The sequence below is a fragment of the Pteronotus mesoamericanus genome, unplaced genomic scaffold, assembly GCF_021234165.1.
Source record: "Pteronotus mesoamericanus isolate MK-2021 breed Mesoamerican mustached bat unplaced genomic scaffold, CSHL_Meso_final contig_74, whole genome shotgun sequence".
NCBI classification, from domain to species: Eukaryota; Metazoa; Chordata; class Mammalia; order Chiroptera; family Mormoopidae; genus Pteronotus; species Pteronotus mesoamericanus.
Window position 1 is genome coordinate 4679703 of NW_026555247.1, and position 20373 is coordinate 4700075.

The window sequence follows — 20373 nt, forward strand, 5'->3', positions numbered from 1 at the left end:
GGTATACTATGTACAAAAACATTCATTTTTAAGTAAAATTTCAAAATGGTTACTATTCTAAATGTGGACATGTTTTTTGAGAAATTACCAAAAAAACCATTGAAATTACAGCAGTAAAACCAAGTCTTCTGAAAAACCAAACTACTTCTAAAATAGGCTGACCCTTGGTACTAAAAGACTTCTGTCAAACTTGATGACAGAGAATGTACCATTTAAAGAAAATATTTTTGGTACATATAAATCTCTTTGCTGGGTAAACAGATAAGGAACTTCTCAATATTAAGCACTAATAAGAAAATGAAAACAGAATTTCCTCAGAGAACTTGAACTTCTGATGTTAAACACAATTAAAATCTATTTAACCAATGTGACATTACTACAAACATGCCAATACTTCCTAAGACTCATTTTCTCTGCAGGCATGTATTTCTACAGGCATGTATCTCTACAATGGCACTTCCCAATCAGTCTTCAACTATACTTAAGTTATATAAGTCTATACTTAGTGTACGCTCATTATATTAAGTCTATATTTAGGTGGAGACTGAATGGGAAGTGCCATTGTATGTTTTACTAAGTATTTAAAATACTTAATTTTTTTGCACTATAATTGTCCTCAAGAACATTGGCATGTATGTAGTAACGTCAAATAGGCCATGCTCACCCTACCCCGCTGCTTTTGCACCTGTTCTTTTCTCTAGCTGGAATGTGAACATTACTTATATTCAGACACTGCCTCAGTGTCACTTACTGTGTGGGGTCTTCCTCGAACACACTGAGAAAATATTAACAACGACATCCTATGTGTTTCCTATTATAGGAATTAAAATATTTAATTCTAATATTGTATTTATTTATAAGTCTGCTTCCCCTTTGTAGGAAAACATGTAGTAGTAGTAGTAGTAGTAGTAGTAGTAGTAGTAGCAGCAGCAGCAGTAGCAGCAATAATAATATAAAAATATTTCTTGTCTTTGAGTGTTCTTTGGTTATTAGGTAAAAAAAAGTAAATAATACAGGATCCGCAGTGTAGTAAGTATGTACTACACGAACAGAAAAAAGACTATTTAATCAACTAGAGTTTCATAAAGGATATGAAATCAGTTTGAAATCAGTTCAAATCTCTGATTCTTAAAGGAGTTTTGGAAGAAATAAGATGAAGGTGGGGCAAGTCAATCCACAGTCACGAAATTCACTTCAAATGTAAAAATATGGGTAGGGTAAAAGTAAAAGGATGAGAAATGATATACAAACAAATCAAAAGAAAGTTGGATTGGGTATATTATAAAATAATGTACACTTCAGAACAAAGAAAATGTCTAAGGACAGAAAGGGAAATTACATAATGATAACAATCACCAAGCAAGCATAGCAATCTTAAAATGCATTCCTTCCAAACAACAGAGCTGCAAAATACGCAAAACAGAAATGGGTAGAAATAGAGAGACAGACACAAATCCTCAAATGTAGTTGGCAACCTTGACACTCCTCTCTTAGCAACTGATAGAAATACAGAGAAAATCCACAGGGAGAACTCAACACCACCACAAACCAACAGAATCAAATGTATATTTACAGAACACTCCACTTACAACAGCAAAATACATTCTTTATAAGTGCTTATGAAATACAAGATAGACCAAAAGGTAATCAAACTAAAATAAATAACAGAGAGTAATGTCCAAACACTTGGGAACTAAATATTTCTAAATAATCCATGGTCAAAAAGAAAGTCTCTTGAGAAATAAAAATAAACCCTGAAATAAGTAAAAATGAAAATATAACATCAAAATTTGTGCCATGTGTTTAAAGCAGTGCCAAAAGGGAAAAATATTAAACACTCATATCAGAAACGAGTAATGATTTTGAATCAATAATCTAAGTTCCTTTCTTAAAAAACTGTGAGTAAAATAAAACAAGAGCAAACATAAGCAAGCAAGCAAGCAATAAAGAAAAACAAAAATCAATAAAATTAAACACAGAAAACAGTGAAAATTCAATTAAACAAAATGCTGGTTCTTTGACAAGACCAATCAAACTGACAACCCCATAGCACAACTGACAAAGAAAAAGAGAAAACATAGATTACTAACTAACATTAAAAATAAAACAGGCACTATCATACAGATCCTGCAGCTATACAAAGGATAATATGGTAATATTATGAACTCCACATATAAATTTGATAACCTCAATGAGATAGACAATTCCTTGGAAGGCACAAATTCCCCTGTATAGGTGGCCCAGTTGGTTGGAGCACTGATAGGTACACCAAAAGGTTGTAGGTTCGATACCTGGTCAAGGCACATACATATGTTGCAGGTTCGATCCCCAGCTGGGGCACATACATGAGGTGCCCAATCAATGGTTTTCTCTCACATCAATCTCTCTCTCTCTTTCTCTCTCTCTCTCTCTCTCAAATCAATAAACATCTCTCTGGGTGAGGACTAAATATAATAAATAAATAAGATTAGTCTTAGCACACTGATTACAAGACAAAAATAACAATAAATCCCCAGGCTGATGTGGCTCAGTGGATTGAGTGCTGGCCTGTGAAACAAAGGGTCTCCAGTTTGATTCCCAGTCAAGGCACATGCCTGGGTTGTGGGCCAAGTCTCCAGTTGGGGGAGTGAGAGGCAACCACACTTTGATGTTTCTCTCCCTCTCTTTCTTCTTCCCTTCCTCTCTCTCAAAAAATAAATAAATGAAATATTTAAAAAATAAATCCATTGCATGTTAATATAAACATTTTTATGAAAACCATTTTTAATTGGTAAGAATGGCATTATTTCACACTTTTACAAATCCCCATTGTCTCACTTAATAGAAGACAACTGGACTCTCAAAGCTACTTCTGCATTCACTCTGTTGCAATACAGTGTCCTGGTTGAGGTAAGAAAATCTGACTTCACACAGGTACTTAGATGGAAAAGAGAAGAGTATATTAATAGCATTTTCCAATAACTGTGGAAATTGTTTGCTACTACACCAAATTTGACAAGAGTGTTTCTTAAAGGTCAGTTGCAATATGGAACCTGAAACTGTATCAATGAACTTTTTGCACTCATTTTGCAGCATTAAAACTTACTGATTTATCTTGCACTTTGGGTGGATTTTTCTCACGGATGATTTTCTAACACGCATTGGTCAGTTATAAAATATGGCTCACTGAATTACGAACTCTTCCAAACGCTGACATATTTCACATACAATACTGGAAACTCACATTTAATGTCATTATCAACCTCTTGAGAAAGTCTTTAGGCATTAGGAAGCTGTCAAGTTCAGGTAGCAGATACAAGTTTTCCAAAATTCTAATTTTTACCTGAAAGTTCTCATTTTATCACTGGCCAAATATTATCAGTTATTTTCCAACAGTTATACTTCAAAATACAGTCAGCACAGGTCCTTCTCAAGTGATGCATATATACACGTAAGTAGAATCATTCATAGACATATCCTTCATATTCGAAGGCCATATTACTGACAGAAACAAATGTTCAGTACTGTCATGGAACCATTAATCCCTACACCAAGTATTTTTTTTTCCTTTTTAAAAAGACTTACTGAGGTATAATTTACATAAAGTAAAATTCATCCTTTTTAGGTTTACAGTACTATTAATTTTGACATACAGTTGTGTAACAACCACCACCACCACCACCACCACCACCACCACCACCACAATCAATACACAGAACACTTCTGTCACCCTAAATGTTTCCTCAAAACTCTTTGTAGTCAATCCCCTATCCCATTCCCAGCCTCTGATAAATGTTCAGTTCTAAGACAGTAATCCATTCACCAAATACAGGGATATTAAATTTTTTTAACATTTCCCAGTCATCCCATGTCTGACTTCATACCAATTCAGTAAAATGTTACTATTTCCTGTTAGATTATGTACATGATGTCATTAACCATTATCACTGTTATTATTAATGTTATTCTATTTCAGATCACCATGCTTCATAGCTTAGATTGTCTATCAACACTCACTTTCCTGATATGTCAAATCCAACAAAGATATGTTTTAGCAGGTAGCTATTTGAATATATTACAGGTTCGGTCAAAGAATTGGCTCCCATTTTTCATCCAGTTAAGTTCCAGACTGCTGATCTAACCCAGACAATAAACACTAAGATCTTTTCCCTACTATTTCATATCTCATCTTCCTATACTCCATTCTTTACCAATCCTCATATTTTTCAGTGAGTGCATTCTGTACACAAAACACTCTCCTATGTGAGATGGAAATACCTTTCTTTGTGGCATGTTATCTACAACTTTGGTGATCTTTCCACTGTACTATAGACCAAGGATCAGAAAACCTGTCACTTATTGGCTATATGTTGTTGGACAATTCATTTACCTCTTCTAAGGTTTAATTTCATTTACAAAGTGAGATGAATACTTGCCTCACCCAGCCCACGTATTGTTGTAAAGATTAAGCAAAATAATGAATGTGCAAAGTCTCATAAAAATGGGTATTATTGGTTTTTGTCACCTCATCTAAAATTCAGACATAGCAAGGGGGGAAAATTATCTTTATACAGACTGATTATAGTTTTAAAATATTATCTCCCTAGAATACATACAGTTTAGAATTAAATAAACTACTAATTTTACCATCTCTCTTTTCTTAAATCATTGCCAGAGAACATGTTTATTGATTTTTAGAGAGGAAGGTTGGGGGTGGGGGAAGAGACAGACAGGCAGATATCAATGTGCGAGAGAAACATTGATCAGTTGCCTTTCATACATGCCCCAACTGGGGATCAAACCTAGGCAACCTTAGGGCAACCTAGGTATGTACCCTAAGTGGGAATCAAACTTGCAACCTTTTGGTGTGTGGGACAACACTCCAACCAACTGAGCCAGCCGGCCAGGATAATTTTATCATATCTCTTAACATTATATCAGTCATTCTTGGCTTTTGTCACAGAAACAAAAGACATTTTCTAGCAATTCAACACCCACATACTTATTGAAAACTTTAAATATTTCGGGCAATGCTCCAGGAAATAACGATACATCAGTGAACTAGATGATCAGATACCTGCTCTTATGGAGTTCATGTGAGGTCTGTCACATACCATGTACCATGAAAAACAGAAACATTTATTAAAGATACAAATACTAGAAACAATGTATATAAGACAACGATGCCCCTGTCTCCTTCAAAGTAGGCACCTTGGGACCTCACAAGTTCTCCCAATTGCCATCAGCTGCCCTGTCGTCCTGTCGTATTCTCCTGAACCTCACTGAAAGCCTGAAATCTCTTTCCTTTCAAAGGTGATTTTAGTTTTGGGAAAAGCCAGAAGTTGCAGGGTGCCAAATCTGGGCTTTGGGGGGCTGAGTCAACTGGGTGACTTGATATTTCACCAAAAAACTCTCCATGAGGCAAGATACATGAGTGGGCATGTTGTCGTGAAGAAGCTGTCCATCACCAGTTGCCCATAGCTGCAGCCTTCTGAATCATCCGAATAGTTTCAATGGAGGAATGTTCAAGCTTAATGCAAAATATGATGGAGATTCGTTGCTTTACTCACTCAGTCATTTTGAATGCAATAGCCACACAGTACAAATGCTCACTCTAGGGTGTCTACCACTCCCACTGACCAGTACAGTGAAGTTATCACTGTTCACATATGCGTATTCCAGTCCACTCTCCTTGGCTGCCAGGTTACATCTACATTGCACAAACCATTCTCGTTATATTAGCCATGGCTGGACTTTTTCCAGAAAGACCTCATTATCTTGAGCATCAATACCTCAAAATAGAATAGCTCAGAAGCCAAAGAGCTATTTACAAAATCAAGATGTGTTTTCATTTAGGAAAAATATTAAATCTCATAAACATTAAATTTCCATTATCTTATGTTTGTCAAAAAAAATCTTTTTTTAATACAGTAAACTATACTTTTGTAGCCTGTTCCCATTTAAACAATTTTGTCAAAAGTTCTAAAAAGACAGGTTGTTTCCTTTTGACAGGCAAAGAAACAAGGTATTGAGGAGTTACAATGATGATTGAGGGTAACACTTTCTTGGACTTCTTTATCAAATTTGATACCCCCTGCAATTGGATCAAACCAAACAAAATAAAACAAATCTTTCTATAAAGTATTCAGGGGGCAATAAATGTTCTTTACTGTTTAAACTATTTTGGGTCAGGTGTTCAGTCCTTTACAATCATGATTCATAATTAATACAGGCAAAAAGGAGTAGAAATCTCTAGAAGCCCTTGGCCTTCACTAAATTCAGTGGCTACTCTTCAACTACTATAAGAAGTAAGAAAGAGGCAGGGACTGAGCCTGAATGTTACAATTGCGGAATAAGCCCATTGTTTTTAATTATATTATAATTCATTTAATTATAATAAATAAATACTCTAAATATATCTGAGAAAAGCTACATGATGTTGCTAACTTCTTCCCCCTTTCGACTTAAAAAGATGGTGGAAGCTGTGTATGGGGGACTAAGTTGAGTCAGGTAATGCCAAAAGGCCAGTTAGTAACCTAGAACGGCAGGATAAGCTCCTAGAGGCAAAAAACAAAACAAAACAAAAAATAAAACAACAAAAACCAAAATTCTGAGCTAGGCCAGATGAGCACTGGGCATGAAGGTAAAAGGAACCAAGGGACAGCCATTTACCATTAGCTTACACTATTGTTTTTGTGAGGTTTCAAACCCTGCTTTATAGATTATCACATTTAATGCTCACCACCACTCTGTGAAATCAATTATTATGAACTCCATTTTACAAACTGAGAAAATGGCTATTGAAGAGTTTAAATGACTTATCAAAGGTCAAAGAAAACAGGGAAGTGAGAAGGACTGGTCTCATGAACATCTATGTTATTGTCTGCCTTTCCTTACTGTCTCATTTCTTGGGAACTGCCTCCCCACTCTCATGGTCCTCATGTAATCCTACCCTCCTGATAGTTGAGGTGGTGGCACCTGACCCAAGCTGAACCAATGAGTCCTTCACTCCAAATCTCTGAATTTGGGCCTCAAAGGTTTGAGGTCAGTGGCTGATATCAGAGCTGTTAGACATAAAGTTCCAGTGCTCTGGGCAGCCATATTTTCCACAAGTGACTGAAACAGTCTACAAAGAAAGAATAAGAGAATAAAGAAAGAGAGACTTGCTCATGTTTGAGGCCCAAGTTCCAATTCTTATTGGAATTCAACCGAATCTTACTTTTAAATGAGACCAGGTATCCCTGAATCTATGTATTCTTTTTGTGTAGGAAAATTCAAGTTGAATTCTCACATATAACTGACAGAGTCCTAACTAATTCAGGGATAAAGAATGGGAGCATAATTATTCACAACAATCAACAAATATTAATTGAACAGTATGTCCAGAATTATGTTAAGCCCTCAAGGAATTCTCATTATGGAGGTAGATAGATTCATACAAGATGGCTATGGTTAAGTTCTAAACTACATATGTCAGATTATAAATACTGTAGGAGTTCAGAAAAGAAACACAATTATAACACAGATATGACTTATGTTAAAATATGAAGATGAGAAAATTGGTGAAGAGGATATAGGAGAAAACTCAAAGGGAGAAAATGATATGGCCTAGAGCTGTGAAAGCCACTTTAGGAAAGAGCAGGTAACATGCTGCAGAAAATGAGAAAGCCCACCTGGACCAGACTATTTTGTAGATAAGTAGGAATTAAGACTAAGAAAATAGGTAAGCTAAGACCACACGATAAAAAACACTAAAGTTAAGAAATAGAAAGATAAAGTATAGATTAGTGTGCCACTAATCCAAGAACATTGGGTTGAAAATTTGGACTTGGGTAGGGCAGCAATAACAGAAAGCAAAGATTAAATTCAAGAAATATTTCAAATAAAAAATCCCATTCCAGGACTTCTGGTCAAGATGGAGGTATAGACAGAAACACTTCACCTCCTTGCACAACCACAAGAAGGATCTCAACTAACCTCAAAACAAAAGACACCCAGAACTACCAGAAAATCTAACTGTATCTGACAACCAAGAATTTTAAAAAGCCATATTCATCCAGACGGATAGGAGGGGCAGAGAGGATGTGGTGTGGCACCGAAGCCAGTGGTCTGCCAGCAGTGGCTGGCAGACTAGGAGGCCCCACATTCATGTGTGGTGGATAAAAATTGGGAATGATACCTTGGGAACAAGCGATCCCAGCCCTAGGCCAGACCTTGGAGCCCAGAGTTCCAGCTCTGGGGAATATAAAGCCTCATGACTTCTGTCTGTAAAAACTAGTGGAGGCTGTGGTGGTGGAAGAAGCTGCTGGTCTCTCAGAAAGTCCATTTAAAGGGCCCACACAGCCCTAAAGTGGACATAAACTCACTCTGGGGACCACCATCAGAGCAACAGCAAAAAGAGCACCAAACTAAACAAACAATTAGAACAGGAACAGAATCATAGAAATGGAGGGTTATCAGCTGGGAAGGGAAGGAGGAATATGGAGGAAAAGGTAAAGGGATGAAGAGGTAAAATTCGTAGGTACGAATACGGTGATGTTAGGTACAGGAAATGGAGAAGCCAAAGAACTTATATGCACAACCGATGGACATGAACTACGGGTGGGGGCGGTGGGCGGGGGGGAGTATGGTGGTAGGCGGCGGTGCATGACTGAAGGAAAGGGGGGAGCCAGGCAGAGAGGGGACAAAAGGGGAAAAATTGGGACAACTGGGATAGCATATTCAATAAACTATACTTAAAAAATAATCCCATTCCACTCTTCTCACAAGTTTCTAAGTATGGTATTATTTCTAACTACAGTGGAACCTTTATCAAGTCTATAACACAACAGTAAAGCAAGAGAAGGGGTAACTATTAACACCTGGATGAAATTATGGTACGTGCATATAAATTATTTCATTTAATCCTAATAAAACCTATGAGGTACGTATTTTCGTGATTCTCATTTTGCAAATTAAATATATTCAGGCTCAAGGACATTAGATAACTTGTCCAAGATCACACAACTAAATAAAAAGGTGGCCTACAGAGTAGGGAGTTGGATAATAATCCACTTAGCACAAAAGTCCTTTTCCCAGGACAAATTATAAAGATATACATAATGATGACAATGATGATAATGATTGATAGCTAACGTTTATTAAATGCTAGCAACTCAAAGCATATTACTCGCATTATCACATTTAATATTCCTAACAGCCTTATAAGAGTCTATGATTAATCTTATTTGAGGATGATGTGTTTGAGTCCTAAAAAAGTTAAGAACTTGACCTAAAATCGGAAGGCTAGTAAGTGGCTGATCTGGGTGGAATTAAAAATTATACTGTTGGGACTCCAGAGGCCATGCTCTTAACCACTATGTTATACTATCTCCATGACTAGAAATTACTAGAAATAAGGGGAGGAAATATAATTAGGATGAGATAAGTAAACACTTTAAAAGTGGATGATAATCATAAAAACATTTCCTTTGTCCTACTTTTAAGAAAGTAGTAAAATTTAAGCAATCTATGGAAGAACAAATAGATGTATTTCTAAAAAAGAATTTTTTGATAAGGTTGGAAATTTAAGAAGATGGCTTTAATTAGTGAATTTTGTATTACACTCCTAAAATAAATAAAGGTTCAGAGACTGGATATTATCTGTTCAAGGTATACAATTTTTCAACTACAATTTACAGAGTCAATTATAGCAGTGGTCCCCAAGCTTTTTGGCACCAGGGACTTGTTTTGTGGAAGACAATTTTTCCACAGACCAGAGAAGCGGGGTGGGACGGGGCAGGACAAGTGGGAGGGTGTGTGGGGGGATGATTTTGGGATGATTCAAGTGCATTACATTCAAGATCATCTCATGCTATGCGGCACCAACTGGTACCAGTCTGAGGCCCAGATGTTGGGGACCCCTGAATTAGAGAGTAGAATGCAGGGCTTCAGACATCTCCCCTTCCCTATTCAGTTTTTCTTTTACTATATCATACCCATGTTCCTGGAAATCAAACAAAGGTGTAATTCTGTTACTGCTGTTAGAAGTAAGATTTTTCACTTAAATGAAAAAATACAAACTCAAAGTAATGATAAGCAGAAACTGGAATTATCAGCATAAAGCATTTTTCTTTTCTAAAATAAAATTTCATAGCTCCATTCATTAAACAAGGACAAGAAGCAGCTTCAACTCCATAACATCCAGATGTGGAAGGGATTTCTAAGTCGGAGGCAAGATATGTACAAGATGAGCCTGTGCATTTTATACCAAAAAAAACCTAAGAAAGCTCCACCAAAGATTATTAGGGTCATATACAAATAAGATGGGAGCCAATGAGAAAATGCTCCAATTAGTTAAAGATAGGAAAAACTGAACATCAGCAAGAAAGACAAAAATTTACTGAAACACACCAAATATATTCATTTTAAATGGTTTCCATAACGATCTCAAAAATAAAAAAAGGAAATAAATAAATAAAAGCTGAGTATATCTTGTTTGCTAACACTTATGGAATGGATCAACAGGTTCTTTTGCATACTAGCTTTTCAGGCAATGGAAAACCATAGTTAGGAGACTGTAGAGTGAGATGTCAGTTAAGGGCAGGGATATACTCCTATATTCCCCTGGTTCCTTTACTTAAAACATGCTTCTCTCTACTTAAAACCACACGCCCTGTAAAACAGTCCTCTCCACTGCACTACCCTCCCCAATTGCTCTTTTTGCTTGTCCCCTCAGGTCTAGAGGGCTAGATACCAGCTCTCTTTTCCATTGTTACTAGTTCCAAGGTACAGTACTATGCCTGATTTCTTTAAAAACTGTTTCTATCTTTGTAAATAGTGCCTTTCTTAAACTTCCCTCAAACTGTACCATGTCTATCACACTAAGGCTCCAAAATACCTTACCCTGAAAAATGGCAATTAAAGAGAAAGACTATAGCATCAAACTATATTTTACGAACTCTATTTCATGGTGAACAAAATAGTCCTATAGATCAGCGGTCCCCAATCTTTTTGGCGCCAGGGACCGCTTTTGTGGAAGATGGGGGCAGAGAAGGACACAAAGACAACAGGAAGGCAAGCTTTGCTCCCAGCTGTTCCTAACAGACTGGGGACCCCTGCTATAGGTAATGAGTGACAGTTATTAAATTCTTAAGTTCTCGAAACAGAAGAATTGCAGTTAAAAAGTGTGAAAGGAATACCAGAATTAGAAAATCATTATTTTGCTATCCTTAATGAAATAAATGACTCAGCTATTTTAACAGATGATATTATTGACTGTCCCCATCTGAACACACTCATCAACCCTAGCATCACTAAGAGTGGGTGAGCCAGCCAGATATTGTGTATCTCTTGATGTGATCCAAAAGAAAATACAATCTATGAAATACTCTTAACTAAAAATTCAAAATAATTAAATCAAGCTTAGTTCTAACTACCAGTTAAAAGTAAATGGAGCATGTGGAAGATAATGGAGCAAGTTAAATGGTATCACAAGGAAACAAAAAGAAAAACCCATAATGTGAAACACTGTATAGTACCAATGACCTAGTTTTCTCAACAAAACAATGAGGGAGGGGGAGTTAGAGGAATTGAGGGAGAAGACTGCTCTATATATTAAAAAGAGACTTAAAAGACCTAACGAACTAAAGCAACATGTGGACTTTGTCTGGATCCCAATTTTAATAAAGCAACCGTAAAAAAAAAAGTATTTTAGACACCCAGAGAAATTTGAGTATAAACTGGGAATTAATGATACCAATGAGCTTTTAATTTTGTTAGACATAATAATGGCCATTGCAGTAATGTAAGAAAATGTTATTTTTTTGAAAGATGCCCATTGAAATATGTAAGGGTAAAATGACTATCTGATATTTACTTTTAAATATTTTGGCAAGAAAAATGGTGATTGATGAAGCAAGTGTGACAAAATTTTGAAAATTGCAGATCTGGGTAATGGAGATTTACCTATTTCCCCTATGCTTCAGTGCATGTATGAAATTTTTCATTTATAAAATTACCAAACAAAACTAAAATCTATGTTCTTTACACTATTACCATAGTTTTCAAACTTGAGTATGTCTAAGATTCCACATCTTGTGCAGAATCTTAGGACTCACACCCCAAAATTTTGATTTTGTTTGTCTAGGCATAGGCCCAGATTACATTTTTAGGAAATCCTCAAATGAATCTGATGCAGACAATCTACTCATATATGAAAATTATATACTTACACTACTTTACCACAGGTCTTTAAATATATCCCAAAAAGTAAAGAATGGGCATGATCATATCCCTTACCTCCCCTTCAAACACAACCCCACTCATATTTATTCATAAGTTATCTTTCACCTGAGACTATAAGTTCCATGAAAGCAGAGGCCATGTTTGCTTTTCCTCACCATGGTGTCGCCAGTGCCTATCAGACCACCCAGCACACAGTATATACCAAAGGAACTGTTGTTGAATGAATAAATGAATGAATAACAGCAAAGAGAGTTAACTGCAGTCCACTATTTCAAAATTAGTTCCAGGGAACAACCTCATTTAAGACTTCAATTTCTTGCCAAAAGTCAATATAGGAGTATGGACTAAAAGACTATAAATAAAGTATGGAAATAACAACAAAATAATAAAAATAAACAGGAATAAAGAGGGAGCACAGGTTAGCCTACCTTTTAAAGTAAGTATAAGATATCCTCTCTCTTCTCTGAGACATCAAAATTTGAACATCTAACTTCCTGCTAATTGTCTAGAAACTATAAGGAAAATGTACTCAAATATTTCACAATACCAAACAAGGAAGGGAGGTATATTAGAGAAGTAAAATACGCATATACATTTTAAAGGATACACAAATGAGTGATTCAATCACTACTTTCTCTGTTCAAAAAGTATATACCCCTAGAGCTGCGAACATAAACTACAAATGCAAAAGAGATTAAGTACCAAACATAACTACTAAAAATTAGTTTAGGATGACTTACCAAAGCTATATAGAACTAGTTTCAAAAATAGCACTTAAAAAGATGGTTCTTATTCTTCTATTTCTACCCCAACACCATTTAACTTTTTATTTCTTAAATAATAAACCAATGATACAACTTTTAAAGTTTTTATGGAAATATAATAAATAAACACTCACAGAATTTTTAGAGACACAATAGACATCAGCACCTATGTGGCCCAGCTCTTCATTTTACAAATGGGGAAACTGAAGCCCAGATTACAAAAAAGGATTTATTTGGTTACAGTGAGTTAATAGCAAAAGCAGGATATGCGAGTGCTCTGAATTTCTAGCTCAGTGTTCTTTTCACTACACCATGCTAATAGCATACTTTAAAAAATAAATGTTTTCCATTGTGAAATGCAGTACTATCTGCTCATCTTCTTGTACATATGTGTGTGGTATTCATCGGCTATTCTCTGGACTTAAACTAAATGAATGTACTCTTTTTTCAGTGGGGATGGGAATGGGGAAGTAGAGCTACTGAACTATCTTCAGCAATACAACTCAATATGTAGTATTTCCTAATTACTTGGACTTTTCTGTTATATATCATAATAGAATCTCTAGTTTTTACCATATACACACAACATCAAAACTTATAATCATGAAAGAAAACTAAACTGTAAAGTTATACAAAGTGTAATCTAAAACTGAAAATTTACTCTTTGTTCATTATAAAATTTTATATGTGGCTCCTTCAGGATTAAAAACATTTCTGACTCAAGAGGTTAATGAATGGCCCAATTCATGTCTCAGCTGTTACTCTGAGCCACCTCTCTATACACCCACAGGGTGCTTGTAGTGCAAGAGTCCATTTACAGAACACATATTGAAAATATAAAAGATACACACAAAAAGAAAGCAAGATAACAACTAAATCTCCACAAACCAGCTCCCAACTGCCTTTCTTATCAATCTTAACCCTTGGCACAAAACAGATATATTATAAAGCATGACTAAATTAATAAACAGGCTTTTGGAGACTACTGAATTCCATCTAACTGTCTCCATTTTCAGTTACAATTGGCTTAGACATTTCAATAAATTACAGCTAAGTTATGAAATTATGGGCTGGCTTGAGGTGCCAGCTAAATTCCTCTGCACTTAGAAAAGACAATAAATATCAACTTCCAGACTAAGCATAATGACTAGCATATAATAGGAATATTATAAATATGACAAAAATAATAGTTACCAATTAATAAATGCTTACTAAATGCCTATGCTGTGATAATTGCTTTGTCTATTATTTCTTAGCCCTTAAAACAATCTAGTACCATTATCCCCCACTTTCCTGAAAATGAAATCAGACCTGAAGAGTTAACTCACCAAAATCATCTAGTAAGAACACTGCAGAGTCTATATTTGAATCCAAGTTTAGACCCCACACAAAGATTTGCTGAAGAAATCAATGGGGTAATTTGTTTTTCTCTTTTAAATTCTTGCAACATATTAACATCAAAGCAGTCTGGTCCAAATTAACCAGATATGCAACTGATACTGGTAACATGTATTAACTCATTAATTATGAACAATGGCAGTCATACAGCTTTAAGGCCCAAAGGTTTAATGACTTCAGGTCTTTTCTTTCAACACCAGCACCATAACCCTAAAGGCGATCAATTCAACTGGTAGGACATATGGGGGGATTATACGGCAATAATCTAGAATCAGGAATGCTACCCAAATTTGTTGAAATAATCCAATGTGTGGCCTATGACTGATTATCAAAGTTAAAGTTTGGAACAAAAATTCCAGGCATGCAACAGGGAGAGGAGCGGGTAGTGATGACAAAATAGGTAGGTAAGTGCATGCGAGAAAGCTTACTGTGAAATAGGAGGAATCTGAATGATAACATGACATCTAAGTAGAGATGCCTAGTCGGCAGTCAGATATTTAGTATTTAAAACAAACAAAAAAGACTGAAAAATAAAGATTTGCATATCATGGTCATAGAGATGATAGTAGCTGAAGCTGTAAGAATGTATAAACTCTCCAAGAGAGTGAAGAGAAAGATAAATATTAGAGGCCAAAGACTGAGACTAAAAGAAAAAGAAATCAGCAATGAGAAGATGGGAAACATTGGGCCAAGAAGCCCAGGAAAAGACAATTTAAAAGAAGAAAAACTCAAAAACGAACTTAGATTTGCCTTCTACATTCTAAAAAACTAACTAATAAAATACGGTAGCAACAAATATGTACAAATGGACAGCCTTATTACAAGTCTGTACACACTGTTCAACTAATGTTGGTTCCCTTCCCTCCTTTCTTACCCACCCATCGCTACACCTCCATCAGCAAAACAAAAACTAGAAAAAAGGTCATGCTCTTAACTGGCATCCTGCACGAGTGTGCTACACATGCTATTGGCAAGATAGCTGTATTTTCAAAAAATATTAAACTTCAAGACAAGTGTATACCTAACCTTCCCACCCACCTTTGTCGTTCCTTTTTAATTTACAAATCACATGCATTTTTTTCCTCTGAAGAAGTTAGACTTAATCAAACTCTACCCGCAACTGTTTTCAAAAGTCTGCAAGACTTGAGAAATTGTTAACAAGCCCTAGATAAAAATAATTCTAAGGTAAAAAAAGAAAAGGAAAACAGCTCTTGATAATCACTAAACTATAACATGGACCATTAGGTAACAGAATCATTAAGGTACTGGAAAGAATCTGACTTACAAAAAACCAGGTTGAGAAATTTGGATGAACTAGGAAACAAGTAGTTACCATAATTATTATAATGCAGACTATTTTAGCATTTTTATTTGCAATATGAAAAAGAGACCTATATAGTCCTTAGAATAAATTATGTGTTCAAGAAAAGGCTGGATAATCACTTACCAATGCTCTTTCCAGCAACATTATTTTATAAGTACTAATAATCATCATTAGTATCTCAAGGGAAAAAAAAACTATTTGGTGGGTAAAGTCATTTAAAAAATATTCCCCAGCAAATTCTTCTAATACCAAAAGGTTTAGAACTTCCATTTCTGAAGAGAGGCTCTAGTCAAGGACACGGAGAATATATATAATTCGAGATTCAAATAAACAAACAAATAAAACCTAGAACTTGAGTGTTGCACATGGTACATAATACATATTCACTAAGTATCAGTTAAGTAAATCAGTAAAGGCCAAAATAATAGAGAAAGGCAATTAATTTAAAAGGGGTATTGTCCACCCTAGGCAGGTGGCTCAGTTGGTTGGCGTGTCATCCCATACACCAAAAGGTTGCTGGTTTGATTCCTGGTCAAGGCACATACCCAAGTTAAAATCAACAAAAGCATATCCTCAGTGAGGATTTAAAAGGGGTATTGTCCCTACATAAGATGTCCAAAGTCCAGAGAGGGAAGAGTAAAAACGGAGCACAGAGAAAGATGAAATTACTTGATAAAGTCTTTCTCACTGGTAGAATGAATGAATGACTACTTCATGATACACATAAAATATCGTGCAAAGAAAATTCATGCTAGACACTACAAAACTGGTAAAAGGTTTCTGTCTCCAAAAAAAAGTTTAATCTTTACAAGTTTAGATTAATATGGTAACAACATTTCAATAGCTACCAATAAACAATTATGGAACTAAACAAACAAAAAAACGGGGGCCAAGATTATCAGATTGCAAGGGGGAAAAGAATCTGTCTGTTGATTATTTTCCTTCTTAAAATATTCTTTTAGAAATTATGGGCTCCAAGATACCAGGCTGTCCTAATTCTGAAAAGCCTTGATTGCCTACCTTCTTGACTCTTCCTTTTGTTCAACTTTCATCTTTTACCCTTTTATCACTATATCAATTTCAACTTGCATCTCTGTGCAAATGATTTCCAAATTGTTATCTTTAATTATGAGCTCAGTTTCAAATAGCCAAATAGTCTACAAGTCATTTCTTTGTGGTTGTCCCAGTATCCACTGAAATACAACAAATCTAAAATTGAATTTATCTGTTCGGAAGAAAAATTGCTTTTTCTTCTGAAGCTATTTCCAAAACTGACTGCTGTTTTCACCCACGTTTTCATTTGTTTCCCTATATAACAAAATGAAAATTTTTATTATCATCTAACTAGTTTTTCTCTCTTTGGTGGCCTCTTCTCCTCCCCAAGCCTGCCAATTAAGTTCCATCAGCACCTCCTTCCCCATTCAAATGCCCCAATTTTGGATGTTAATAACTTTGGGGCTATTATAATAATTTTTAAAAAGCTCCCCAACCTCACCATATCTCCAGTCTCTTTTCACATAACCCATCCTGCACACAACTAGCAAATTCATTTTCTTCATTCATCCTGGCACAGTCTTGTTTACAAATATTTAATAACCACAACATTCTAAAGAAAATCTAAACTCCTTAGCCTAGTAATCAAATCCTCCACACTATAACGTTAATCTATTCTTTCAACTTTATCTTCTGTTCACCAAAATGTGTCACAGCCAGTCTTGTCTCTGCCCTGCACATATTAATGCTATGCTCCACTCCCCCTATGACTACCCTATCTCAATCCTATCCATCCATTGTGACCAACCCTGGCTCACCCAACTCACAATGACTGCTTCTTTTCAATACCCAAGAACATATATTACCTATACCAATTAATTGAAATGTACCCCATATTTTCTCAATCTGTGAAGTGTTTTGCTTTGTTTCTGCATATGTATGTGAGATTAGGTCTTGTTTTCCTTAATAGATTGGATTTTGAAGGAAAGAGTCCATGACTTACCATGGTTCAATAAATCTGTGAGGTTCCACCAAATGAAGCTATGGCAACAGGCTAAAAGACAACTGAAGTTAAAAAAAAACCACACAACAAACTACTAAGTTACTATACCCTCCCTACTACTTCATGGAACAAGGTGATCAAAAAGCAAAGTAAAATCAAACATACTATATGGAGATTTGATAAATATTAAAAGAAGAATTATAGCTCTTAAAAGTTACAGAAATCCTTACTTGAAAGACATGTTCTAATTCCTCCCACTACTTTCATTCAATATATGTCTTAAATTGTATTAAGCATCAACCCTCCTGTTTTTCAATATGAAGAGCAACAACAATGTGGGTGAGACATTTCAAACATACAACTCACAAGACTCATTTACATAATGAAGGATTCTAGAGTAATTTTGAAAGTTTTGGGAAAAAACACTTTCTTGTAAAACTAAACATTTAAAAACATACACAGATATGTAAAGTAACTAAAAGGTATGTGAATTTTAAATAACCTACATGATTTTCCTGATTCAGAGTAAAATTTTTATATGGTATTATTTCTCTGAATGGCATTATAGTACTTTGTTGACTTAGTCTTAATACCAAATATTGTGTACATCAAACATTAATTCTAAGGAGGCTGTAAATTACTCTCCAGATATATATTCCCTGAACTTTAGAGATTATATGGTTTTGTTTGGATTAAAATAGAACTATTATATAACTTTTGGTTGTTCAGTAAAGTAAAAGAAGAAACTTACAAAAAGTTTTCAACTATTAGTATTAGAAACTGACGGGACTCAAAAACGCCGATTACGTGTCTATGCTACCAACCACTGAAGGATTTCTGCAATAGAATTTAGGTCTTTCATATCATAAAATCCTCTTTATAATGTTTTAAAAGTGATATTGTTAAGCACACCACCACCAAAAATGGCAGATAGGGTAAAATATCTGTGCAGTACTTTTGTAAAATATATTAATCAGCCATATTGTAAAGTACATTAATATTGTGATAAGTTATCAGTTTCCTTGGGTTTTCACACTTATAGAGTCCAGCAAAAAGTTTCTTCAGACTCAAGTCACCTATGACATTTTGACTCAAAAATCACTTCCTCGATATCGATTCTCCATTGTCACTTCCACGTCTAAAAAATAAGGAGCTAAATCCTAATTTAGGAACTAAATTCTAAATGGTCTTTCCAATAATACTGTCAAACCTATCAGAAAGATTAATATTACTAAGATCACCATTCAACAAACTATATATGCAGTAGTAATAACTTTGACGTTGTAACTTTCTATATGACGCCCGCAATAGGGATTTGTAAGTATCTTTTGTGTAATGATGAACTGAATCAGAGCTAAAAGTTCAGAGAGTAGTTAGTACAGAGTCAATTCAATGATAGAGGACCGCGGCATGAGATTTTAGTGCTACTCCAAGATTTTTCGGGGAGAAAACACCAGATTTTGGTGTTTCCCAAGGTTATGCACAGCTGCAATTTTCTTTAGCAGATAAGTAGACACATTCCCACACAAGCAAAAGAGAACAGCGCTACTCACCAGCAAACAATCAGAATTCACTTCCGATTTGGGATCCCGTAGCAGGTTGTCGATTTTTTCAAACCGAGTCTCAAAACTGTCCCCAGTCGACATGTTGCTTCTGTGACAATACCCTCGTACCAGCACCAGCAGCGGAAAGCAATTTCAACCAACTTCCTCCGGCGGCGGGTTCGCAGCCGCGGGCTGGAGGAGCCGGAACCTCAGGGTCACCAGGTGCGCCCGGTTCCCCCTCCTCCTTCCCCTCACTGAGGGGATCTCCGCTCTCCAGACCCCGGGCCCGGGGCAACAGCGACCCACAGCCGCTCGGACATCCAAAGTCGCATCCCACCAGGCAGCCCCTCACGACAGCCGTCAGCGCCGTCGCCACCGCCTCGTCGCTCCCGCGAGGTGCTTCAGGCTAGCGGGCCCTAGCCGCCTTTGCCATGGAGGGTGCCCCGTCCCGAGATGGGCAGGAAGGGGGAGCGAGAGAGAAGCAGGGTGGAGACGCCTCTGGGCACCAGGGAAGGAAAAGAGGAAAGGCGAAAGCGAAGGGCGGGTGCGGAGCTGTGCCAGCTGCTGCCGCCGCCGCCGCCGCCGCTTGGGCCACGGGCCGGGCCCGCTCCTCTCTGAAGAGCTGTAGGCAGGCTAACTCCGCATCGCCGGCTCCACTTGGCCCGGCCAGACGCACCGATCCGTGTCGGCCGAGAGCTGTTCCTCACTTTCCCATTTTGTCCAGTCGCTGCTGGGGCGTCTGCTGCGGGGTCTGGCCGGGTAGGGCGAGGTCGGTGCCCGATGGAGTCTTGGAAAGGCTGGAGAGCGGGCGGTAAGGAAGATGAGAGTCGGTCCCGACGGCTGCAGACGGGGGACTTTCTGGGAGGCGCTGTGGCCGGTGCTGGGGAAAGGGCAAGTGGCGACGGCGAATGCCTGGGGGGGTGGGGCGAGGGGGGCCGTGAGGGACTAATATGTCCGCCTTCCTGTTTAAACAAACGGAGAGCGGCGGCGCGAACTGCGCATGCGGAGCGCGGACGCTCGGAAGGGGAACCGGCTGGGGCTAGCGCGCGCTCGAGCTTCATCGCAGGCCCTACTAGGCGGGGCGAAAGGCGGGGCGCACTCGGGGCCTCGCAGACGTCCCAAGGAGGCTGGCAGTGAGTGGGG

At 37.1% G+C, this 20373-nt stretch overlaps 1 protein-coding gene across 3 annotated transcripts in view; it reads right to left on the reverse strand.

Moving 5' to 3' along the window:
* Positions 1 to 20161, reverse strand: part of ROCK1 (Rho associated coiled-coil containing protein kinase 1) — a 145021-nt gene extending 124860 nt beyond the window's left edge. For all 3 annotated transcript variants that reach the window (XR_008529991.1, XM_054583431.1, XM_054583430.1), the window contains exon 1: positions 19240 to 20161. Coding sequence is in view for 2 of the 3 variants with exons in the window: in XM_054583431.1 (XP_054439406.1) it covers positions 19240 to 19332 (93 nt within the window). In the remaining variant the exon portion in view is untranslated. The remainder of the gene's footprint in view (positions 1 to 19239) is intronic.
* Positions 20162 to 20373: the final 212 nt, after the last annotated feature.